The sequence below is a fragment of the Grammomys surdaster genome, unplaced genomic scaffold (assembly GCF_004785775.1).
Source record: "Grammomys surdaster isolate TR1022 unplaced genomic scaffold, NIH_TR_1.0 205, whole genome shotgun sequence".
NCBI lineage: Eukaryota > Metazoa > Chordata > Mammalia > Rodentia > Muridae > Grammomys > Grammomys surdaster.
This window is the reverse complement of record NW_021604650.1, coordinates 3092185-3118568: the sequence shown is the minus strand read 5'-3', so window position 1 is coordinate 3118568 and position 26384 is coordinate 3092185. Positions and strand designations below refer to the sequence as shown.

At 44.2% G+C, this 26384-nt stretch overlaps 1 protein-coding gene and 1 pseudogene across 4 annotated transcripts in view; one reads left to right on the top strand and one right to left on the bottom strand.

The window, feature by feature from the left end:
• LOC114624270 (RNA-binding protein 14) overlaps positions 1–18166 on the bottom strand; it is a 28296-nt gene extending 10130 nt beyond the window's left edge. The window contains exons 1-3 of one of the 4 annotated variants that reach the window (XM_028771155.1): positions 17697–18166; positions 9108–10572; positions 7476–8358 (exon numbers count right to left, since the gene is read on the bottom strand). In XM_028771155.1, coding sequence (XP_028626988.1) covers positions 8151–8358; positions 9108–10572; positions 17697–18033 — 2010 coding nt within the window. In that variant the 5' untranslated portion in view covers positions 18034–18166 and the 3' untranslated portion in view covers positions 7476–8150. Of the gene's footprint in view, positions 1–288; positions 1274–7475; positions 8359–9107; positions 10573–17696 lie in introns of those variants that run through there. The other 3 variants (XM_028771159.1, XM_028771158.1, XM_028771156.1) reach the window with 3 other exon arrangements.
• A 2357-nt stretch (positions 18167–20523) lies between these two features.
• LOC114624342 lies at positions 20524–21262 on the top strand (annotated as a pseudogene).
• The last annotated feature ends 5122 nt before the right edge of the window (positions 21263–26384 follow it).

Below are 26384 nucleotides of genomic sequence, written 5' to 3'. Positions count from 1 at the left end.
AGCATGGGAAATATAGAAAGTGCCTGAGTAGGGGACATCCTTTGGGGGGAGTGGGGGAGCACGTCATTACAGGATCCTACAGAAAACCTGGTCAAAGATGGGTGCTACGGTTTGGTAAGGAGGCAACAATGTCCCGGGGCATGAGAGATTTTCAAGTCTAAATCTAAGAGTTATCTAGGCAGAAACACCAAAGGAGGAGATTGAGCAAAGCAAAGGATAAAGTGGGCAAAAGAAAGGTGTTCGGGGGTGCAGGGGGTGGGGACTTGGAGAAGGTTGCTTCAGGCTTACCGCACTAAGTCGAGGACCGATGTCGGTTCTCAGGGACGGGTGCGCACACCGCGACCCCACTAGGACAACCCTGATGCCCAAGGGAGTAGAGTTAAGTTTTTAACAGAGCAAAGGACACAGTGGAAGAACGTGGAGTCTCTCACCGCATGGAAATCTGCAGGTCCTCCTCCTTGCAGCGCAGACGGTTCTGACAAAACGCTAAAATGGCGGCGGCCACAGCAGTGACTCTGGGTAGAAAGAGAGGTGAACCTACCCACTGGATTGGCCGTTCGGTAAAGTAAAAGGCTGGCGTTCCCGGAGATCCTCTTCCTGATTGGTTACCCGGAACGCCAATTACCTGAGAGGCCAGGAAGAGGTGGAAACGTCAGTACCCGGGAGCTTTTATACGACAGCCAATGAGCACCTAGCCTAGTGAAACCAAAGCCACTGATTGGGCAAGAGGTCCATCTGAGGGAGGAGCTACAAACGCGGAATTCTTCGAAGCGCGGCCAGCCATTAGGCAGAATGAGCAAGGTGCCTTAGTGTGGCAATGTGTAGCTTCGTGACTCTTTGTTAAACTTTCACATTTTGCCACTTACACGTCCACACCCTGACAGGATCCAAGTCGCCTACCCATGATTCCGCATTCCTCTCCAACTGAGTGCCACCACGCCCTGCAGCATGGATGCTGCATCAGTCCAACCTACACAGACCTCCCGCAATAAATAGCCAAGATCCTGCCCCTACTTAAAAAAAAATCAACCCCTTTGGGCAATTTCCAATTTAGTCTTTCTGAGTCCCAAAGTTATCCCGAAATTAAAAGTATCTGTAGGTGATCTAAAAACTCTAAAAGTTAGTGGATCCAGCTTCAATAACAGTATAATGGCCCAGACAAAGGCTGGTCAGAGACCTAGGAGGCATTGAGGTTAAAACCTCTAGGAAACAGCCTCCCACATCCCCAAAAGATGTGAGACATGGAGATTGAAAATTGACCCCCCACCCCAACCTTACCCCACCAAGAGAAAAACAAAACAAAACAAAAAACGGGAACAGCAAAAGTTTGATTTTGTTTGGTTTTATTGGGCGCCATTAGCCAAAACTATAAGTTCAAACTCCCTAAAACTGACCTTGAGGAAAAAAGGCTGTCACAATCATCTGTAAACAAGTACAAATGAACATTCTTCACAGGGTCCAATTCCCTCATCACATTTTTCTCACTCACTGGCTGCTTCACAAAATTCCATACTCATTAAGCGAGCGACTTTAGTCATGACCCTTTGCAAAGCAGCTTTTGAAGATGGAGATAAAAGGGAAAGTGCTGAATGGAGAACTTAAACTTGTGAAGAGGCGGAAAGCAGGGGAACTTCATGAGAACGGGATGATCAGGAGAAAAAAAAAAAACAAATAGAGCATACTACCACCCAAAACTGCCACAAAAGAAGAAAAGGCCTAACAGAAGACAGAGGCAGAAAATAAGCTACTGTGTTCAACAGCAGAAAATTAGTCAATAATTTAAGGATGGGAAATAGGTCTCTTAAAGTCACAATATTAAATATGGCCATGGTTCGTTTCATTCTGGTGCACCTGAGACTGAGTACTAGCCACCTGAGATCAGTAATAACAAAATTCTACCGTCCTAAACAGACCCTTTCTGAGGGGGTCTAACATGAATAACCACATCTCAATATGCACCCAGAAATGCAGGGGGTATAGAAGTCATTTTCTCTCAGTTTTATCATCTAAGTTTTCTTATGCTGAAATTCCTGGGGAAAGAGGTGTTGCAATGGCAAACAAGACCAATTATCTCCACTAAACTAGAATCTCTACAGATTTGAAGGGGAAAGAGACTGGTAACAATTCAAGGGATCACAATTCCCACCAGTGTGCAAACAATCAAGACCACCAGACCTCACCCTATGACCCAAGTGCAAATACTCTCCTTGGTATTTAAAATCCATCACAGCTGAGCCAGACAATATCAGCACTTGAGTTAAATGCCAGACTGGTCTATATAGCAGGTTCCAAGCTAGCCAAACCTGTATAGTGTGACTCAGTCTAAAAGAAAAACAGGGAGGGGGATTCAAGCTTGTGAACTAACAAATCTACTCATCCAGGTTCTTACTACATTCTCTGTCTCCTTAGTTACTACCAGCCGTCTAGACAGACTGACTTTATTGTCTCTACCTATTCAGAATAGAATATTCTTTCTTCAGATTTTTTACTGGCCACTCCATCTAAAGGCAGAGACCCTAACTTGTAACTATTTACTTTCACAAATAATTAGTATCATTTGAAATTCTATCTTGTCCATTTTCTATATTATATGGCCCCAATGTTGGAACTACCTTGGTAACATGAAAGACACTCAAATACTTGTTAACTAAGAAGCTAATATATAACTTTTTGATAACCATAAGGAAGGGATTGAATTTTCAGTAACATAGATATGCTGCTGGCTGAAACGGTTATATGTTCAATAAAGGCACTGCCTGTGAGGTCCTTGTTTAAAATCCCAGTACTAAGGAAAAAATTATTGGTACTGTAAACATACTCTTATCCTCTATATCACCTAGAACAACTTTACAATCTCTTCAAACCAAAAAGCTGGTAATCAAGTGGCTTTTATCATAACTCTGACAAATGCAGCAAAATGAAGCCTTAGGTAACGGTTAGCTATAGCTTGTGTCTTCATATTGATGTCTATTGACCCAAACATATGTTATTCACAACTATACAAACTTGGTGTTTTCACTTTAAAAAAAAATTAAGGCACCTAATTCAAATTCTCTATCTTACCCCACCACCCCACCTGAAATGAGTGAGCCCCCTCATTATCCTGAAGTATTTTTAAAAATCATCCTGTCTGCCAGGGCTAGGGATGTAGCTCAGTAACTGACTGCCTAGCGAGGACCTAGGTTTGTTCCCCAGCAACATGATAAAAAATTGTTAGATGCCTCTTGTCTGACCTCAAACTTAGGATCCTCCTGCCTTAGCCTTTCTTGTGCTAGGAGTATAGGCATGAACCAACACATTCATCTAATAATTTACACTTCTAATAACTGGTTCCTGGTCCAGAAATGAGTTACAAGTCCAACAAAGGTTCAAATTAAAAGCCAGTATCCCTTCAAGGATGGTCATAGGAATCAAAAGGATAACCCCAACCAAGTGTGCCAGCTCCAACCCCATTGCCAGCCATGTCACCTCAGTCCCCTTACATTCAAATTTCTCTTCTGTTACTGTAAACTTTATTTTCGGTAAACAAAGAATGTGATCCTAGGACACATACTGAAGGGGAAGCACCAAAATTGGTGTGATCTAGGAGCTTAAATAACAGCTGTGCAAACAAAACTCATAACAAAAACTCAGATTTTAATGTGACTTGTATGTGCTGCATTCATACCTATATCCCAAGTTCTTTGCACAACTAAGCACTTCACCAGGTCATTTTGGTGTGCCCAGATCTAATGTCTTTTCATGTGTATGTGTGAACCTGGGTGAATTTATGTGCACCATGTACAGGGCCTGCAGAGGGCATTGGATGCTCTAAAACTGGGATTAGGGTTGTTCTGAGCTGCCAAGTAGGTTCCGAGAACCAAATCCAGGAGCAGAAAGCACTCTAAACCAATCACCCATCTCTGTAGCCCTGAGATGAGATTTAATACCTGACTATGATACTATCACTTGTCATGTGCTCATTCACCCCATCCAACCTGACTATGGATAATAATTACAATAATAATTACAAGAGGGGTAAAGCATTTGGTTTTGATTAACATATAAAAATGACTTTTAACCAGGCAGTGGCAGCTCACACCTTTAACCCCAGCATTTGGGAGGCAAAGGCAGGCAGAGCCTTGGAGGACAGCCTGGTCTAAAATGAGTTCCAGGACAGACAGGGCTACACAGAAAAACCCTGTCCAGGGGATTGGGGTGTGTGCTCTTTTGGTAATAAAAGTATTACCTCTTTATATTTCTGAGTTCATTGATTTAAAAAAAAAAAGACTTTTTAAGCAATACTTAGAAATTTGATCATTGTCAGATAAGAACTAAGGATACAACTCAGTTGGTAGAGTGCTTCCTAACATGCAGTTCAAATCCTGAGCACCACATAAACTGGGCATGGTGGTACTGCCAAACACCAGCACTTGGGATGTGAAGACAGAAAGACCTAATTTCAAGGTTATCTTCAGCTACATATTGAGTTGGGAGACCAACCTGACACAGAAGACTCTGTCTTAATAAAATAAAAAAGAAAAAGCTGATTATAGTGGTGCATGCCTTTAGTTACAGCACTAATGAGACAGAGGCAGGCACACAGCTGAGGGTAAGGTCAGCCTGATCTACATACTGAATTCCAGACCAGCCACTGCTACATAATGACACCCTGTCTCAAATTTAAAAAGAAAAAAAAAAATGCTGGTTGACAAAATGAGGCAGCAGAGAGCCAGCATTCAAATTCAGTAAACCAAAGACAAGTCTGACTAGAGAATTCTCAAGTTTTTCTCTAGGTTAACAAAACTAAACGTTCCACATACAGTTCCAAATGACTCGGAGTTAGACCTGATATCAGTTGTAAGAAATTTTCTTCTGAAAACTCAACATCATTTTAAAATAGAATTTAGATAAATATTTAGCTTCCTGTGTGTTATCTTCTCTATTATCCAAACTTCTATTAAAGAACATTAGTCCATCCAGGAGTAGAAGCTTATACCTTTAATTCTAGCACTTGGAAGGCAGAGGCAGGCAGATCTCTGAGTTTGAGGCCAACCTGGTCTATATAGTAAATTCCAGGACAACCAGTACTGTTACACAGACAGATCTCAAAAAAACCATAAACAAAAACAAAAATAATAAAATAAAGCTAGTCCATAAATCTAGTGAACCTGTTTTCACTATGACTTTATGCATTCATGCTGTTCTGTTGTCCACTGACTTGGCTTGCTTGATAGGACAAAATGCCTGAAGGATCAACAGATGTGCAAGGACTGTTGACATAGCTGGGGTATGGGAGGGTATAGAGATAGAGTTAGAAATGTAGCACCTCTAGAGACTGGCTCCTCCTCACTGATATTCTCATTATCTCTATTGAAGAAATGGAGCCAAAGGCCACTCAAAAGAATTTTTTAAAAAGCCAACCCTCAAAAAAAAAAAAAAAAAGCCAACCCTCGGAAGAGAGCAGACTGGCAATGCTAGAAGCCTCTATGCAGTATTGTTCCAGGAATAAACCAACAACTTCTCCACTATGGCCAAGGTATACAAGTGCTGTGCAGAAGCTGAATGATCTGAAGATATGATGAAAGCATGGTCCCCAAAATACTCATTACATTTTGTCCTCCCGTCCACCAAACTCAACTTCCCCAAGTTGTTAAGAACTTGAAACTCAGAAATCTATAAAAAGCAACATATGAGTGGGTTACAGAATTAACACAAGTGAGTAATTTAAATAAAAAGATGTTTTTAAACAATCTGCAAAGAGAAAGGAAAGTGAAAAATGATTTAGCTGTGTAGCTTCTTCTGACTTGAGCACCCCAGGGGTTGAGACCACAAAGCATGCATGCGGAGCACAGATGGCCGACAGTTAGAATGATCCAATAGGCCAAACCACTTTGAAGAGTCTGGACTGCAATAAAGACCAACAACACTGGCCCTGGAAACATGTTAAGCTGGTTTTGGGAGCAGAGGGATTTGGTTTGTTTGGTGGTATTGTTTGTTTTTTTTTGCAGGAACCATGTAATTGTGACTGTGGCAGAGCAAGAACTGGAAAGGAAAATGACAAAGGAATACTGGAAATACAAAGGCCAAAATACCCTCTATCCCCCAGTCACACCAAGCCTATAACTTGGCCCTCAAGTCATTCTATCATCACAGAGAAAATATTAAGAAACCTAGCCTCCCGTTCTACCCCTTCCTGCAAAAGAATGGAAATGAGCAGCAAAGCACCTGGAGGCGAGGCAATGAGCAGAAAGAGAAGCAAATAAAAGAACTCTGACCCCTACACAGCCTGAGATTTATCCCACTTAACCACAAGAAGAACTCGTAATTTTGAGGCATTTTTACATGATGGGCAGAAGGAAGAAGACATCTGGGGCAAGCTACTGTCATAGCCAAGTTCATATGAAGCCAATGAAGGAGGCATATACAAACCCACCCAATACACGCACTCGCTTGTGCAATCAACCCCTCTCTTTCTCTCTCTCTCTTTCTCTCTCTCTCTCCGTCTCTCTTTCTCTCCCCTTTTTGCTAAGCATCTTCCTTCAGCAGGACCCAAAAATGTCTCTTCCCCAAGGACTATCAGGTTTCAGTTATTGTTCCACTTAACCAGTCTTCTTCCATTTACCCACCAAGTTCATGCCTCCATCTTATCCCTGGTTGAAACTACCCAGGTCTTCCACCCCAAAAGTATAAAAAGAATGCTGGTTCTTTACCCAATTTTGGTATCCCTACTTGATAATGTTTGCACCACAGCCCCTTCTCAAGAATATGTCTGTTTTAACACCTTCAAATATAAACCCAGCAAGAAGACATCTAAAAACCATAATAGATGCAGACAAGGAAAAGGAGTCTCAGGTGCTGTGATGACTGAGCTTGGCAGGACACAGGAAGGATGCTCCGTGGTGAAGTTCAACAGGCGAAGTACCAGGATTGGCCAGAGCACCCCATAAGCTTCAAATTCCCCTTACCCCTCATTCCTCCAACCACAGGGCAGTACCAGATAGTGGTTTCACTCCCACCCCACTACAGCTCCTTTCCCAGGCTCAACATTCCCTCAAGCCTACTGCCTGAAGGATTCATTAGCCTTGGAAACATTGCAGCAGTCCATTATCCATCCCAGCCAGATGGCAGCCAGAACCAACCTGCTGGACTGTAGCTTTTGTTTTATTTTTGTTTTTCCTGAACTGGGAAAAAAATCAGGGACATTGGTCAAACATAGAGGAAATAGGCATTGTTTACTGAATTTTGATGTGATCAACTAAAATTGATTGCTGAGAAAGTCCAACCATTTGGACTCCAGTCCCCAAGAAGGCATGCTATTTAAGACGATAATGAGCTTAATTCCATTGGCTACCAGGGAACCATTCCAATCCCCACATTCAAGCACCTTTCCACACCCACTCTGGGTCTTCAGGCTGCCTTTCTTCTAGCTGCCATGTCTTCCTGGATGTCAAACTGGCTCACCTGACAGTGCAATCAAGACAATGACAACCAGGTTTCCAAACCACGAATCGCCCCAAGTTTTATTTGTAGTCCATACAAAAGAGAGGAAAAAAAATTAAGATTTCTAACACCACCTACTTGGGGAGATAGGGAATTGGGACCATGCCAGTCACCATCAGCTAAAATATCAGTGGTAAGCAGGGATTTGGACACATACCAACTGACTGTCCCAACAGGATCTCAGTCTCAACAGTCTCTACAGAAGGACAGTCAGGGCTCCCTGGACTGCTGGCACAGCTGGGCACATAGGAAATGGTTAAAGTAACCTTTTCCTGGCCTCCCTCACATCTAAAAAGAAAAACACGCCGCCTGACCTCAGCTGTAGGTTGTATCACCTCCAAACAACCTTAAGTATCGCGCACAAAAATAAAAGGGAGCCAGGAAAAAAATAAAAATATAAAAGAAATTCCCATTCTGGGGAGATGGCTGGGTAGAGGGAAAACCACAGATCTAAAGCCAGTAGCAAGATGTGCTGCTGAGGCAAAGAAACAAAGCAGGTTACTGCCAAACACAAAAGGGTCCTCTCCTGGGGAAGGCCCACATGACAGAGGGAGGGAATGAAAAGCCACCATTGGGAGAGGTATGAGAGGGTGGTGATAACCTGGGTCTACACCCTACCCTAGCTCTTCCTCTCTCCCTTCCTGTGGTGCCCCATCCCCAGGATGGCCCTACATGCGGCGCTGGTAGCCAGAGTGCATCTGAGCTGCCCGCAGGTAATCATTATAGGAGCCCGAATAGCGTGCGTAATCGGAATGGGCATCGGGCAGGCGACGGTAATCCAGCGAGGACTTTGTCGGCGAGCGGCGGAACGAAAGCTGCGACTCTGATAAACGGCGGTAATCAGAGAGCTCGGCTAAACGCCGGTCGGAACCATACCTAGTCGAGAGAAGAAGACAGTTGGTGAATGAGACAGTTGAGGGGAGGGCTCCAGGTAGGCCTAGGGGAGATGCCATTGGGGACAGGGAGGGTATACCAGATTTGTCTCAAACAGTTTGGTTTCCCTGTCAGAAGGCTCATCATCCTATCCAGGCCAAGAAATCAACCTGGGTTCTTCAAGTCAGTGGGAAACCAAGCCCTCTGCTGAAGCTCCCCCTTCTACACCAGCCAAGGTAAATTCTGGTCTACACTCCCAAACAAACTATTCCCACTCATGGGCCCTGCACAAAAAGACCTTGGTTTATCAACAGAACGACGGACGAAAGTAGGGTCCCCAACTTTCCAGGGTGGACACACCTCATAAGCTTGCCTTCAGCCAGTGAGTGCCAAAAGGACTACTTTCACATCCATCCCACCAAAACCAGAACAAGGGAATGAGTTTAAGGATCCTTCAGACAGTGGGAAAATCTATGAGCCAATCCTGCAAAATGTGGCTCCACTGGTTCGTCAGGCTATCCTAGAATGGTGATGTTTCCTGGCCCTAGGTTTGTTGGTATCACCCCAAGCTGAGCTCTATGTTCCACCTGAATCCCGATGGCCAGAAATGTCCAGACACTCACCCTCATGACCTTTGGACATCCCACAGAAGACCAAGGGAGGGGCCAATGGCTCCTGTTTCCCTCCCATGCCAACCTCAGCCCCTTGCCCTAAGCCCCAGCTGGGGGCTGAGGCAGGGGGGCATACAGTACCTTTTCGACATGGCGACAGCCTTTTTGTAGGGATCGTCGTAGCTGGCCCGGGGTGGGGAGAGGCGGGTACGCTCATAGGGCGGTGGGGTGCTGTTGGCGTTGGCAACGGCCCCCTGGGACATAGACAGGTAGGCTGCTGACGGCTGGCCTGTCCCATCGTAGGCACTGCCCGGCTGGCCACGGTAGGAGGCAGCAGCCTGGGGATGCTGCTGGGCAGCATAGGAAGCAGCCAATGAAGCTGATGACTGAGTGCGGTAAGGAGCTGCCAGGGTGGCAGAAGGCTGAGCCCCATAAGCAGCTGCTGCACCATAGGAGCCAGTGGCCGCAGCAGCAGACTGAGCTCCATATGAGCCTGACAGGCCCATAGATGCTTGAGCCCCGTAACTATTCAACTGGGTCTGAACAACTGGTTGAGCCCCATAGGAACCGGCCATTGGGGTAGTGGCTTGTGCAGCATAGGCAGCTGGCTGGCTAGCATAGGCAGCAGCTGTGGCTGGTTGTGCCACATAAGCAGCAGGCTGGGAAGAATAAGAAGCAGCCTGTTGTGCAGCATATGGGGCAGACTGGGCACTGTAAGAGGCCGAGGGCTGGGCATTGTAAGAGGCTGCCTGGGCTCCATAAGCTAGTGAGGAGGCTGCAGACTGGGCACCATAGGAGGCTGCTTGAGCCCCATAGGAACCTAGGGAAGAAGCTGCTCCCTGTGTGTTGTAGGAAGAAGCAGCCGCACGAACTCCATACGAAGATGCAGCCTGGGCGCCATAAGAGGATGGCTGGTTACCATAGGAAGCAAGGGAGGAGCCCTGAGCCCCATAGGAGTTAAGCGAAGAAGCCGCAGCTGCCTGACCACCATAGGTGGAAAGGGCTGAGGCTGAGGGCTGGACTCCACCATATGGCCCAAGTGAGGAAGCTGCAGCAGACTGGGAAGTAGGGCTAGCCAGCTGACCCCTGTATGGGGCCCCAAGGGAGACAGAGGGCTGAGCACGGTAAGAAGCTGCCTGGGCTGTCATGGGCTGAGTCCGATAGCCGACACCCAAAGAGGCAGAAGGCTGGGCCCTATATGCAGCTCCCAGAGACACTGAGGGTTGGGCCCGGTAGGTGGCTGGCTGGGCCGTCAGAGGAGCCACATAAGAGGCTCGAGGAGGTGAACGGCGCAGGGGGCTGCGGTCGCGACCAAAGAATGGTGGTGTGGGCTGACGGGCTTGCCCATCAAAGCCACCAGTGCTGTTGCCAAAAGCCTGTTGGTAGTCGAAGGTGGCAGAGAAGCCACCAGTTCCAGGGAATGCTGTATCCCCAGCCCCTGGTTTCTTGGTCTTGTCCCCAGACTGGATAGCCAGGGCAGGCCCCTTCTTCTGCCCCTTGGTTGAGAGTTCCACGTTGATGCGCTTGCCCTTCACTTCTTTGCCGTTGAGCTGCGCGATGGCGGCTTTGGCATCTGCTTCCTTCTCCATGTGAACAAACGCGTAGTCTGATAAAGCAGCAGACAGAGGGTTAGCAATTAGGGGGGCAGGGCATGCTACCTGTTGGGTCCCAAACTGGACACACAACAGCACCCAGCTGTTGCCAGCTACATCCAGGTGTCTCTAAACCCTCCTCTATGTGAGTATGCCATGATGTGTGGCTGATGTGTAACAAAACTTTTGACTGTTTCAAGCAGTCAATCACCTTTAACTTCGGCCTTCTCTGTTCCCCTGCTACCTCAACCAACTAACTTTCTGGTGAGAAAAGGAAAAGCAAAGATGAACCACACCTCAGGATAAAAATCTTGACAGCTTCTATAAATATAAACCAGCAAGCAAACAGAAAGCATTCCTAGAAGACTCAATTATTCCGTTTTCTCAATTCAAGCACATCTAAGGCTTGCTCACCTCTAAGGCTAAGAGCACAAAACACTAGAAACCACTAACATTTTGGCATGACTCACTTCTCAGTCTAGGTGCAATTTAATAGCAGCGTGACTGACTACAAGAAGCATTCACAAATTCCTCCAATGTAACCTTCCCCTTTCACATCCACTTCTCACAGTCACTTCATACACAGGAAGTCTCAACAATCCTGTGAGGAAAAGACCATTGTCTTCTCTTTCAGGGAAGCATGGTCAATGTTTTTATGTAGCTTGCTGTAAACCAATTAACGTCAGGTCCAAAGCCCAGCTAGCTCTTCCATGCCCCTTTGTTTCATCAGTCTTTATCCTGAGAAGGCCATGGACAGGTCTGTGTAATATGACTAAAAATGTTGGCTTGGACAGAAGCTAGAGTGTCAATAAGATAAGAGAATAGACATAAGCCCACATTACTTCCACTATTTCCTCTTTAAGGGGCAGAAGAATATCTTCCCCTTAGGAAACTGTGTACTGCTTTTTCAGGTTTACCACAAGTGGTACTTTTTTGAGGGGAGGGGCAGGAATTAACATAGAAGGGCCTCACACGTGCTAGTTCATGACTGAGTAATAATACCACCAGCCACCTACCTAGGCTCTCTCATTAAAGACCAGAGTAAGTTGTGTTGGAAGAAAGCCAAAGATATAATATTGATCTGAGAACTCTAATCACTTACAACATAGGGAAAAACTTTAAAGGGGAAGAAATTTCTTGGTAACATCCATACCACAAACTATACTAGTGCCATCGGCAGGATCTGAAAACCAATGATAGGAATCTGTCTTGAGAAATAAAGCTCTGCCAGGCAGTGGTGGCGCACGCCTTTAATCCCAGCACGTGGGAGGCAGAGGCAGGCGGATTTCTGAGTTCGAGGCCAGCCTGGTCTACAGAGTGAGTTCCAGGACAGCCCAGGCTATAAGAGAAACCCTATCTCGAAAAGTCAAAAAAGAGAAATAAAGCTCTGTGCTTAACTCCATTTTGGACTTGTGGCTACTTTAAGGCATTCAAGAGCTAGGATCCAATCTCTGTCATCTCAATTTAAGAAATAAAAAGTTATCTGGATGGACTAAGGTTCCATCTTTATAAAACAAGATTATTGGAAATGACATCCAAATGCCTCCAAACAAGTACCCTACTTTTAGGGCTTTTATTCTGAGATGCTTTATGTAAGCTGTTCCTGCATTTGAAGACAATGCAACGTCCAAAGAAATAAAAGACAAAAGCCAAGTGCAGTAAAATGTAAATGACCCTGGGCTAGAAACTAAAAGGCCCAGCTTTATTAGATTCATTCATCACTGACTGTTTCGGTGACCTTAGAGAACTTTCCATTTATTTCCCCACTGGAAAAATGTATCTACCAACCTCAAGTAAGGTTCAAGTAAGAAGACAGAAATGCCTTGTGAGGCGCAAATGAACGCAGGCCGATAATGGAGTCATGCCAGTTCTTCAAGCCTAAACTAACCAGAGGTTTATTTCCCTAGAAAATATTATTAATCTCTAATAAAACATAGTGCCACATTATAAACTGAAAGCTGCTTACCATGATAAGGGCAAAATGAGGCAGGAGAGTTGGGTCAGCAGTAGTAAAGAGCACTGGTTCTCTTACACAGGATCCAGGCTTGGTTCTCAGCACCCATAGGGAGGTTTACAACTACTTACATATAACTCCAGTTCCCCAAAATCCCACACTCACTTCTGACCTGTGTAGGCACATACATGCAGGTAGAAATATTCATACACATGAAATAATCTATTTTTTGTGGGGAGGGAGAGTTTGAGACAGGGTCTCACTATGTAGCTCTGGCTGTCCTATAACTCAGTATGTAGACCAGGCTGGTCTCCAAATCACAGATTCCCCCGTCTCTGCCTTCCAAATAAGTACTGAATTAAAGGTGTGGAGCACTATGGCTGGCTTAATTTAAATTAAAAAAAAAAAAAAGGTGAATGCCAAGTTTGATGCTCCTAGTTCAACAAATGATAGTCTTCAATGACCCCAACTTTGAAAGGTATTGGACATCTCAATTGTCCTTTGATTGCTGAAAATTGATCAGCTAAAAATATCAGTTGTGGTCTAAGATTTCTTTAAAAACAGAGTGACCAGGAATGGTAAAGCTTGCCTACAACCCCAGCGCTCAGGAGGTGAGGCAGACAGAGACAAGTTAGAGACCAGCAAAAGCTACAAAGTGAGGCACTGCCTCAAAATAAATACATAAATAAATAAGTAAATGTTTTTAAAAGGCTGAACTTGCCCTCAACCAGGAGAATGCAATGACAAACCGAAACACCCACTCAAAATGAAGAGAAAATATCAAGACTAGCTAGAGCTTAAAGACAGATGGGGCAGGAAGGTGGAAAGAGAAAACTCCGGACAAGGGAACCTTATTTTTTCTTGATTTTTTTTCTCCCTCACTAGGTAGCTCTGGCTGTCCTATAACCCAATATATACAGACCTAGACAAGACTAGCCTCCAACTCATATAGATCTGCCTGCCTGACTCACAAATGCTGGAATTAAAGGCATGCAATGGAAGCTGAAGATGGCTTAATGGTTAAGAGCATGTACTGTACACCCCAATCAGGTGGTTCACAGCTCCCTATAATAATTCCAGGGGATCTAAGGTCCTCCAGTTCTAGACTCCACACATACACATAATAAAAAGAAAAATCCTATGTACACCATGACCACTCATCTGTTTATCACTCTATTCAAAAAAGAGCTAGGAAAAACACCTCAAAAAATTTCAATGGGTTTACAAGAAAAATTAGATTTCCCATCTACATCTTATACCTGGTTTTGAGTTTAAAAGGCCAAGTGCTATCCAGCATATGGTAGCAATCAGGAGGAAAAACAGGAGACCAGAGAGTGGATGCCAGCCTAGATTACTCAGCAAGGCCCTGTCTCCAAAAGAAAAAAAAAAGTTTAAAATAAGTAGTGAGCTGGTGAGATGGCTCAATGATTAAGAACACTGCCTGCTCTCCCAGAAGTCCTGAGCTCAAGTCCCAGCAACTACATGGTGGCTCACAACCATCTATAAAAGGGATGAGTCCTCTTCTGACATATAGTTTGTACATGTAAACAGAGCACTCCTACATTTTAAAAAATACATAAATAAATTTTAAAAAGTAAAAAATAGAACAAGTGGCAAATCAGAAAATTAAGATTTAAGAACGGGCTAATCACAGTGGCTCACACCTTTAATCCCAGCACTTGTGGATCTCTGTGAGTTCGAGGCCAGCCTGCTATACACAGTGAATTCCAAGACAGCTAGTGCTACACAGTGAGACCCTGTCTCGAGGGGGGATGAGGGGAGGAGAATCACAATGAAAAAGAGATTTAAGAACTGGATAGTGTATATATAACAAGTACAAGGCCTTGGTTTGACTACTGCACCACCACATCACTAAATAAATAAATAAATAAATAAATAAATAAATGCAGAGGGAAGAGGAGGAGGAAGGGGAAGGGGAAAGGAAAGAGGAACGGTACTTTCAAATGAGTAATTCAAATGACTTATCCAAAAATGAGCTCTAATAGGGGAAGGCCTCTGATACAAATATAGTCATTTTCTATCAGGAAGTTAAGTTTCTAAGCCTGATATTAGAAGGAAGTGTGAGCTGGGCATGGTGGTACACACTTCAAATAGCAGCTCATAAAAGGTAGAGACAATTGAGATCAAACTTCAAGGCCATCCTCAGCTACATAGCAAGTTCAGCCTGGACTGTATAAGACACTTTCAAAAAGGGGAGACTGGAAATGCAGCCTTGAACACCTACAGCTGTTGCAGAGAATTCAGAATCAGTTCTCAGCACTGAACCCTGTGGCTCACAACCATCCCTCCAATTTCAGGATATCAGACCATCTCTGTGGGCATACATGTAATGCACATACAAATGCAGGCACTGATACACATAAAATAGATGGGGGGGTGCACTCGCACACACGCCTTCGCAGAACATGTAGCTCAGTAGAAGCCCAGGGAGTCTAAGTCATCTAGTTGATGAGACCTAAGTCTCATTGCAGTAAGTAATCAAACTCAGACCTGTCAAAGACACTCAAAAGCCAGCTGACTAATAGGACAATGAAGAACCACCAAACTTTAAAGAGCTCCAAAGATCCACTTGCCTGGAGAACTACTTCAGAGAAAACACCACATTAAGAAGAGTAAGCTGGGCCTAGCAATATTGCACTCCTGTAATCTCAGCACTAGGGAGGCAGAGGCAGGAAATCTCTAATTTCCAGGGCAGCCAGGGCTACACAAATAAACATTGTCAAGTAAACGAACATTTTTTTCAGGAACTTCGATGGTGTTATGGCTTCATAATCACTCTAGCAACAAGACTAAGAGAATACCAAAAGTTTTCCCAAATGAAACCTAAATACTTTTTACTTAAATTAACAAAGCTGTATACAGAAAGAATGGCTGTCACTCCCCTCCCCAAGAGTATTTTTCTTTTCTGATATTCAGACCTCCCTTGAAACCTGTATGATCCCTGAAACTGTTCATCTTTGAATGTCCAGTAGTATATAGCTGTGGAGAATAGTTATCATTGTTGCTATGGAGATTTTTGTTCTACAAATCATACCAAAGCGCAAGTAACCAAGCAACTATGTTTTTTTCCCTGTGAAATAAAACAGAACTAGCCATCCTGTTTAAGATCAAGCTTCTGCACTTTTCAAAGACTTGACAGCCTCAACCAAATGCCCATTCTTAGCCTCCCCTCCCAAAAATGAGGAAGCTATTTATATAACCAGAGCCAATCTCTTCTACTCCACTTTCAACTTTAAATCTTTCACCCCTATTGAGATACAGGCATCAGTAGAAGTATGTTCAAATCTCACCAAATCTCTTATATCAAAGGATAGAGTCTGTGTAATTCTGCTATAAATATGTTTTCAAAATGAAAGAAATGCACATAAACTTCTCACAGGGACTCAAACGAGAGGTCTACATCTCATGTGACCTTATTCCCAACCACCATCCTGTCACTTACTGCCAGTCCCAAACAAATTGAAGCAAATTTCTGGCCTACCATCTGAGAAAAAGCTTATTGATCCATACAAATTCCAATGGAGTCTGTCCCCTGAGGTACTGAATTCTACTCCCACTCTACTAGCCAGACTACCTAAGAACTACAAAAGAAACTAGATAGGTCAACTAAACACAAGACTCATAAAAACTCATATCCCATACTTTTGCTGACCAAGTACTCAAACGGAGACCTTTCCCATTCTTTTACACTAAACATAAGCAAAAACCTATAAATCACACAGCTTGCTCAAAGTTTGCAGTAAAGTCAGATTTCAGATATAACCTGAATTGAGGAAAACAGAATGCAGTATTAAGGCAGGACAAAACGTTGTTCCTATCAATGTACACCCTATGACCCTTCACCCCCCTCTTTGAAAAGATAAGGAATAGCCCAAAAGATGTGACCTTCCAGAACAGCAAATGAAGCCTTGGATGAGAATGAGCAAACACCTATACCCACATTTAGTTCCTGTTCTCAAAATTCCTTACAAGGTACAAGCAGATATGAATCCAACAACAGCAGAAATAGGGAATAAACGGGGCCTCACTCCTGGGGTGTATTGTTGAAAATGACAGGGCAAAGTTAACTCTGATCAGTGAAACCCACACTGGTCTGCGTGTCCCATAAAATCTTGCCAACACAAAAAAACAAGTATTTTAAAGGTAGAGATAGAATCCTAACCTATGAAAATCAACAGGGTCTAAAAAGACACATTTCCTCAAAGAAAAAGGCAAACTAGTGAGCTATCCTAAGAATTATCCAAGCAATAAAAAGTACTAACTGAATAAATGGTGTTAAATCCAAGTTCAATAGAAACCTCACAAGTCCCTCTCAAGGACCCCCACCCCCCAGGCCAGAGTTTACCTCTTTGCAATCTCACCAAACTTATAAAACATCTGTGCCCCGAGGCGCCAATTTAGCAAGTAAAGGCTACCTGGGGAAAAGGCTTAATAGCCCCTCTTTACATGCAAAAAAAAATGAAGAAAACCAGGGCTTTCACTTGGTTAAGTTGTAAAACCGAACACAAAGTGGGAGGTGAAGGGACAGAATTAAAAAGCACAAAACCGCCAAGGTTAACCCATCAAATACTGAAAGGCCAAAGGGGTTCAGAAGAGACCCCTCCCGTACCCACAAACAGATTCACTCCAGACCCGAACCTGAGAAACCACCAAGGGCCCCCGCTACCTTCCGCTTGGGAGCATTCGTCAGGAGGGAACCCCAGAGCGGGCTTGGGGCTTTAACCAAACCTTTTCCCTCTTCCCTCGATCTGACCAATGTCTGGAGAGGAAGTGGGGAAGTGGCGAAATCTTCCTCGCTCCATAACCCGGCTGGTGCCCTTCCCTTCCCAATTTCATTTTGGTCCCAGGCTCATGCAACCAGGAAAAGGCGACTCCCCTTAACCCCGCACACTCGCAAATCTCTGGACGCGTCCCCAGCCCCGTGGCTTCGGCTTGCAGTGGTCACTGCACCCGCCCAGAGCCGACTCCTCCCACTTGATGAATGTTGCTTGGACAGCAGGGGAGAAGGGTGGCTCTACCCAACTCGCCTCCAGCACCTTAGGCCCCGCTCCTGCACACTTCCCACCATTCCCAACCCTGAGGACCAACCCCAGGGTGAGGGGCGTGGCTAATGGGCTGAGAGCACCGCGCGTGTCCCCTCCCCAGAGCGCGCTCCCGCATTACCTTTTACCACGTCACACTCGATGACGCGTCCACGGCGCTCGAAGAGACTGCGCAATTCCTGGCTTGTGCATGCAGCCGATACATTGCCCACGAAAATCTTCCAAGTGTTCAGGGGCCTCGGGCGCGACATCTCCACCACGAGCGCGCGACCTGGACGCAGCTCGTGGCCATGCAGGGCCTCGATGGCGCGCATCGCGCCAGCGTTCTCGCGCATGTGCACGAAGGCAAACTGTTTCATGACGGCGCAGCTCATGACCGTGCCATAGGGCGCGAAGAGGGCTGCCAGCTCCTCCGGCGTCGTATCCGCCCCATCGACATTGCCCACAAAGATCTTCATTTTGCCGCCGCAACTGCCTTCTCGGAGAGACGGAACCTCTCCTACAGCGACAGGCAAAACGTCCGAACGACCCGCAGTCCTCCACAGGAATGGCTGGCGACCGAGAACCCCGCCGCGCAGGCGCTCTAACCTAGCCAATTGGAGGCTGCATCGCGCGCGGATAACAGCCAATCAAAGAGGTTGAGAGCAGATGTCCTTTGACGCAGCCAATCCCAGAGGGCCTGGAGCCCCTTGTTAGCGGAGGGGGTGGAAAAGGCAGAGAGGCGCGCGACCAACCGCCACCTCCGGGGGGAGGGGGGAAGAAGGGCTGGGGACAGGGAAGCGCGCTACGGCTGAGTCGGCAGAGGCCTAGTCGGAAGAGCTGCCTCTGGGGTGTGGCGTGCCGGCGGGGCCCCAAGGAAAACTTTGTTCTCTAGGGAAGTTCGGGCTCCCACGTTCGAGCTGCCTCAGCCAAACCCCGAGTGTTGTGGTGGCAGCCTGAGTGTCTGCGGTAAGGCCACGCCCGGGGGAAAAACCTGGACGAACCCCGTTAGTCTGGGGTTGGCCCCTGACCAGAGAGGCGCCTCTGGAAAAGCCAGTAATTCGTTCTTTGTAAACAATTACTTGGGTTTCCTTAGGCTCTGGGGGATTTTGCAGACAGTGAATACTGAGCGTCTGTCTGTCTCAACCTGATGGAATTTCGAGAATTTACAGAGGTGACCATTTATTGTATGCATGAAGTTTAACACAATATAATGTTCTATAGAAGAGCATTAACCCTGAGGAAGCCAAAAGTTGGATCTTAAAAAAATACGAGGAGGGGGCCAGGAGTAGTGGGCACCCTTTTAATCCCAGCACCCGGGAAGCAAACACAGGAGGAATTTGTTCGAGGCCAGCCTGGTCTACATAGTGAGTTCCAGGATAGGATAGCCAGGGATATATAGAGACCCTGTCTTTAAAAAAAAAAAAACAAACAAAAACTTAAAAGGGGCTGCTGCTCACTGGTTAAGAGGGCTTGCTGCTTTTCCAGAGAACTTGAGTTAATTCCCAGCACCTACGTGGGCGCTTACAACCAGCTAATTCCAGTTCCAAGGAAACTGACCATTGCATGTATGTGATACACAGAGAAAAAAGCAAAACAGCCACACATATAAAATAACTTTAAATTTAAAAACGAAAAAATTTTAAAAGATCAGGATGAAGCGGCCCACTGCTGTATTCACAGCTTTAAGAGGCAGAACAGAAGTTGAAGGGCATCCCAAATTGCCTGGGATATGTGAGACCTTATGTCAAATAAATAAACTTGGGGAGGAGTCTCTTGAGTCTTGGTGGGTTTCTTTTAATGTTTGATGTGTATAAATGTTTGCCTGTATGTATTTCATATACCACATGCATGCAGTGCCTGTGGAAGCCAGAAGAGGGCGTCAGATCCCCTGATGTTTGTGAGCTGCCACGTGGGTGATGGAACTCAAACGCGCATCCTCTGGAAGCTGTTCCTGTACTCTTAACTGCTGAGCCATATCTCTTTCCCCTTATGGGTTTCTTGTTCATGTGAACTCCCCTTTCCTTCAAGGAAAGCATTTTGCAATTAAAAAGAGAAAGCTCCACAACAAAGATGAATATGTAACAAAATGGATCTTTTTAACCATATTCAAGTCCACAGTCTGTGCTATCATGTACATTTACATTGTACATATTTTACCTTCATCAGCTGAAACTCTGTGCCTATTAGCATCGGTCCCCGTTCATCCTCTCTCTCCAGTCCCTTGAAACCAACATTTGACTTTCTCTCCATAGTTTGAGTATTTTGAGTACTTCACAGAAGTAAATTATACAAATATTTGTCTTCAAACTTCACATTGTAATGTATCAAAATTCTCTTTCTTTTAAAGGCAGAATATTCTATTTAATGTATACCACATTTTCTTCATCTGCTCCAGAAGTGGACACTTTGGTTGTGTTGAAACTGCAGCCATTGTTGGATAGTGTTGCTAGAACATGAGTGTATAAATACCCTTTGAGGGCCAATAAAATGTAAAAATAAAATAAAAAATAAAATGTCTCAGTTGGTAAGGGTGATGATGACCTGATTTTGCTCATGCACATAAAATCTAAAAATTGTAAGCAAATGTTTCTTTTATTTTTTATTTTATTTTTGAATAAATTTATAATTTGTTATTAATGTTTAATTTTAATACTTATTTTATATACCTTTATATAAGGAACCTCATGGCAAAAAAAAAGAAGAAGCCCTGATTTAAATACCCTTTGAGGGCCAGTGAAGTGTCTCAGTTGACAGGATGCTTACAACCTGTCTGATGACTTGCATTTACTTCCCAAGACCAAAATGGTGGAAGGAAAGAACTGATTCCTTTGTGTTGTTCTTGAAATTTTACAAACATCTCCTACTTCCCCCACATATTCAAATACAAAAAAAAAGATACATAAATAAATATATATGTATGAATACACACACAGTGTTTAAGCCTAGATCAAAATGTGTGTCAAAGACTTTACTCAAGTTAGCTATGGCCATGTGACTCACTCTGGCCAATGAAAGAAGTGCTGTTTGTCCTGTCAGGCATAAATTTAAAAAGCTATGACATGATAAAAGGGTTTGTGGGAGAAAGGCTTCTTCCTTTCCTCTGGCAGCAGCCATCAGGTGAGCCAAGATGGGTGCATACAGACACATCCAGGAGCTATGGAGGAAGAAGCAGTCTGACATGATGCGCTTTCTTCTGAGGGTCCGCTGTTGGCAATACCGCCAGCTCTCTGCACTGCCCACCCAGCCTGTTAAAGCTCGAAGGCTGGTATACAAAGATAAGCAAGGTTATGTAATATACAAGATTCTTGTCCACCGTGGTGATCACAAACACCCCGTTCCTAAGGGTGCAAGCCTGTGCACGATGGTGTTAACCAGCTGAAATTTGCCCAAAGCCTTCAGTTGTTGCTGAGGCGCCATTGTGGGGCTTTGAGAGTCCTGAATTCCTACTGGCTTGGTGAAGATTCCACATATAAATTTTTTGAGGTTATCCTCATTTATCCATTCCATAAAGCTATCAGAAGAAATCCTGACACCCAGTGGATCACCAAACCAGTCCACAAGCACAGAGAGATGCATGGGCTGACATCTGCTGGCCAAAAGCGCCATGGCCTTCGAAAAGGCCACAAGTTCCACCACACTATTGGTGGTTCTCCCTGTGCAGCCTGGAGAAGGCACAGTACTCTCCAGCTCCACCATTACCGCTAATACACGTGATATTTGTAAAATTCACATCAAACAATTTAGGACAATCAAAAATCTATGACATATTTGACTATGGTCTTTCCCTTCTGCTGATAGTGAACATACTTGAGCTAAGGTTTCTGTCATGCAGAATGACTTCAGCAGGCAGAGCCCTCACCTTGATACTGAGCCTATTATGGTCTATGCAAATACCTATTATTAAACAGAAGAACTAAGCCCAAAGATATTTCTAGGTAAGTCCCCTTGAAAGGCATTTCTAATAATATGTCATGTGAAGTATTTTTTGTGAAAAAAATTTTTTTTGGTCACATACTAATTGAGGAACTGAAGAAATGGCTCAGTGGTTAAGAGCAAAGGCTGCTTCTCTAGAGGACCTGTGTTCAGTTTCCAGCACCAGCATGGCAGCTCACAGCTGTCTGTAACTCCAGTGCCAGGAGATCTGTAGCACCAAGCCTGTATGTGGTGAACATATATATGTATGCAGGCAAAATACTCATACACATAAAAATTTAAAAAAAAAAAGAAAAATGCAAATTGAGTATTTTTTTAGTACCTTTTTACCACTAGTAGTGCTTTCCAAAGGGTGAATACAATTAAATTCAATGTATTTAGTGAAAATGTTTAGTTTCTAAATGAGATAAACGGTGTTTTACATAATGTTGAGGTTTGGTCTGTTACTATATATTGTAATGCTAAACTCTTTATCCTAAGGACTAGTCCCCTCCAGAGGAGCAAATTCTCACATATGCCAGGTTTTGTTGTGCAAACTTTGCTCCTTAATTTAAACTGTTGGTTGAATAAAGATGTCTACAGGAGAGAAAAGAGGAAGAAGGAAGAAGGCACCATGGTGTGATGGTTTCTGTATGCTTGACCCAGAAAGTGGCACCATTAGGAGGTGTGATCTTCTGGAGGAACTGTGTCACTGTGGGCACAGGCTTTAGGATCCTCTACCTAGCTGCCTGGAAGTCAGTCTTCTGCTAGCAGCCTTCAGATGAAGATGTAGAACTCTCAGCTCTGCCTGCACTGTGCCTGCTTGGATGCTGCCATGCTCCCACCTTGATGATAATGGACTGAACCTCTGAACCTGTAAGCCAGCCCCAATTAAATGTTGTCCTTTATAAGACTTCCCTTGGTCATGCTGTCTGTTCACACAGTAAGACCCTCACTAAGCCACATGAGGAGGGGAGTTGATATCTAGTGCCTTCCTCAATTGTTTTCTATCTTATATATTGAAGTAGGGTCTTTCATTTGAACCCAGAGCTAGCTTATTTGGCTAAGCTAGTTTGTTCCACACAACTCCTCTCTCCATCTCTCCAGCGGTGGTCACCATGCCTACCCAACATATATATGGATTCTGGGGATCCAAAACTAGGTCTTCAAGTTTGTGTGGCAAGTGCTTTAGCCATTGCCAACTCTCCAAATCCTGTTACTCTTTTTATTTTTGTTTATGGATTTTATGTTTATGAGCACTTTGTATGCATGTATGTGTGCACACCAGAAGAGGGCACTGGATCCTATCATAGATGGTTGTGAGCCTCCATGTGGTTGCTTGGAATTGAACTCAGGGCCCCTGGAAGAGCAGCTAGTGCTTTTAACTGCTGAGCTATCTCTCCAGTCCTCACTGTAACTCTCAATTAACCTAATGATTTTTTTTCATAAAACATTATTTTTTATTTGGTTAGAAAGAAGATCATGAATAAATCTCTGGTTATACTATCTTTACACATATATATCATAATTGAATGTAACAATATACTATGCACTATTGTGTATTGCTATTTTTGTTATTGCATGCAAAGCATGCACGTGCAGGTCAGAAGACAACTTTGTGGAGTCAGTTCTTTCCTTCTATCTATATACGAATCTAACTCGGGTTGCCAGATTTTTGTGACAAGTTCCTTTACCTATTGAGCTATTTCACTGTCTCTTTTATTACATATTATTTTGTATTATACATCACTATCTGTATTATAAACATTTCAGATTACTAAAATATATTTCTATTTCTTCCACCAAGATATTTTGGTTTAGAGATGGGGGTCTCAATGCAATGGTGGTATATACCTTTAATCCCAGCACTTGGGAGGCAGAGGCAGGCGGATTTCTGAGTTAGAGGCCAACCTGGTCTACAGAGTGAGTTCCAGGACATCCAGGACGACAAAAGAAACCCTGTCTCAAAAAGCCAAAAACAGAGAGAGACAGGGCATCTCTGCATAGTTCTAGCTGTCCCAGAACTCACTCTGTAGAACGGGCTGGGCTTGAATTTGCAGTGAGGCACCTGCTTCTGCTTCCTGAGTGCTGGGATTAAAGGCACTGTCACAATGCCTGACTCCCTTAGGTTTTTCTGTATTTTTAAAGTTAGTACAGAACACAATGAGCTTCATCAGGACATTTCTTTCACATAGACCATTGTACCTTCTACTCTTCACCTTCAGCCAAGCCATTCGTTCATTCATTGAATTTTTTTAAAGATTTATTTATTTTATGCATGTGAGTACAATGTCACTCTTCAGACACACCAGATGGTTGTGAGCCACCATGTGATTGCTGGGAATTGAACTCAGGACCTTTAGAAGAGCAATCAGTGCTCTTAAGTGCTGAGCCATCTCTCCAGCCCCATTTATTTAATTTTTAAAAGAGACATATTGTTTTTATTTTATATGTCAGAGTGTTCTAGCTGTATTGCATGTATGTCAGTGCACCACATACCTGATGCCCTTAGAGGTCAGAAGAGGGTGATAGATCCCTGGATTTATAGACAGTTTTGAACTGCAATATTGGTGTTGAACCCTGCTCCTCTTAAATAACAATATATGCTCTTAACCACTGAGCCATCTCTGCCCCTCCACTCTTTTTTTTTCCCCTTCAAGACAGGGTTTCTCTGTGTAGTCCTGGCTGTCCTGGAACTCACTCTGTAGATTAGGCTGGCCTCGAACTCAAAAATCCGCCTGCCTCTGCCTCCCAAGTGCTGGGATTAAAGGCGTGCGCCACCACTGCCCAGCTCCACTCTTTTTTTGAGACAGGGTTTCATATAGTCCAGGCTAGTCTCTGACTCCCTCCCTAAACAGCTAAGGATGACTTTAAATGCCAGATCATCCCATCTCCACCTCCAAATGCTAAGACTACCTTGCCCTGCTTTATGCCCAATTAAATGGCACAAAACCTGAGATGCACAGTTCAGGATGGTATAGCTATGAGCCTGAGGCTACGTGGAGCACTGGAGAAACTCCCAACCAAAATCCATTCTTGGCTGATGGCTGCTCACTAAGAAATAGCATGTGGTCTCATCTCTCCTGTCCCCAACAACATTCCCTGGAGCTCATTAGGCTTGCCTATTTCTGACAAAGTAGCTGTTATGATTTCATGAGCTGCCAGACTATAGACTTTGTCCCTTTTGCTTTGAGCTGGGCAGTGGTTTACAGTTGGCCTTGACTTGGAGCCTCCTGGCTCTGTTCCCAGTTCCCAGGTTCTGCCTCTCTTCCCTGTTCTTTCTGGCTGCTCTGCTCAGTGTTTTCCATCTCTCCTTGGGTCCAGGAAGCCAATCTTGTAAAGCTTAGGGCCCAAGATCTCTTTCCCCACTTTCTGGACATTTGCAGGCACTCTTGTTTATGGTTACCCTTGCATGTAAAGTGAGCTACCAAGTGTAGCTGGAAAACACATTTAATTTACATTATATTAATAATTAATTTTCAATTAATCATTTCCCAGTATCCACATGGTTTCCATTCAGGACTCTAGTAGGTTATTAAAATTCGCCGGGCAGTGGTGGCGCATGCCTTTAATCCCAGCACTTGGGAGGCAGAGACAGGCGGATTTCTGAGTTCGAGGCCAGCCTGGTTTACAGAGTGAGTTCCAGGACAGCCAGGGCTACACGGAGAAACCCTGTCTCGAAAAACAAAAATTTACAGATTAAGTTACAGATCCCATATAAGGCCTGACTCACAGTTTAAGAAGCTTTTCTTTAACTCATTATCACACTCAATAAAAGAAATGCTTTTGTATATAAATGGTAGCATGTAATGTTACATTTTTTTTCCTGAGAATTTTTTTTCACGTTCGGTTTGTGAGAATTTCACATTTGAATACTATATTTGCATCCTTTCTACCCACTCTTCTTGAATATTATCAATCTGTGGTTGGCTGAATCTGTGTGTTGTGGTTAATACTATTTGAGGGTTTCTACCCCATCTTTGCTCATTTAGCTCCCAAATAAAAGACAAAACTTTTATATTTCATAATAAGCCTTAAAGCATTAGAGCTAGGCAGATATCAATCATCTATGCTATTTTGTCTACTTACCTGTCAATAATCCTGAGATATCATTTGCCATCTTCCACCTGGGCTGATCCTACTCCAACAGGCCAACTATCTTAGGATTTAACTTCTGTGAACAGACACCATGACCAAGGCAAGTCTTATAAAGGAGAACACATATTTGGGGTTAGCTTTCAGGTTGAGAGGTTCAGTCCATTATCATCAAGGAGGGAACAGGGCAGCATCCAGAGAGGCACGGTGCAGGCAGAGCAGAGAGTTCAACATCTTCATGCGAAGGCTGCTAGTAGAAGACTGACTTCTGACTTCCAGGCAGCTAGGGTGAGGGTCTTAAGCCCACACCCACAGTGACAGACCTACTCCAACAAGACCACACCTCCAAATAGTGCCACTCCCTGGACCAAGCATATTCAAACCATCACATTCCATTCCCTGGCCCCCATAGGCGTGTTCAAACACTTGAGTCTATGGGGCCATACCGAAACATAGCATAATGCAAAATACATTTAGTCCAACTTCCAAAGTCCCCATAGTCTAGAGCAGTCTCAACAATGTTAGAAGTACAAAGTTTAAGGTCTCTTCTGAGATTCTCATCCAATCACTTTAACTGTAATCCCCAAAACAAGTCAGGAAACCAGCTGGGCAAACTCCAAACATCTCCATGTCTGATGTCTTCAAGTCAAAGCCGTCTTCAGATCTCCACTCCTTTTTCACCTTTGTTGACTGCAACAAACTTCTTTCTCCTGGGCTGGTTCCACTCCCTGTTAGCAGCTTTCCTCAGCAGATAGCCCATGGCTCTGGCATCTCCGATATCTTGGGGTCTCCAAGCAACTTCAATGTTACAGTTTCTTGT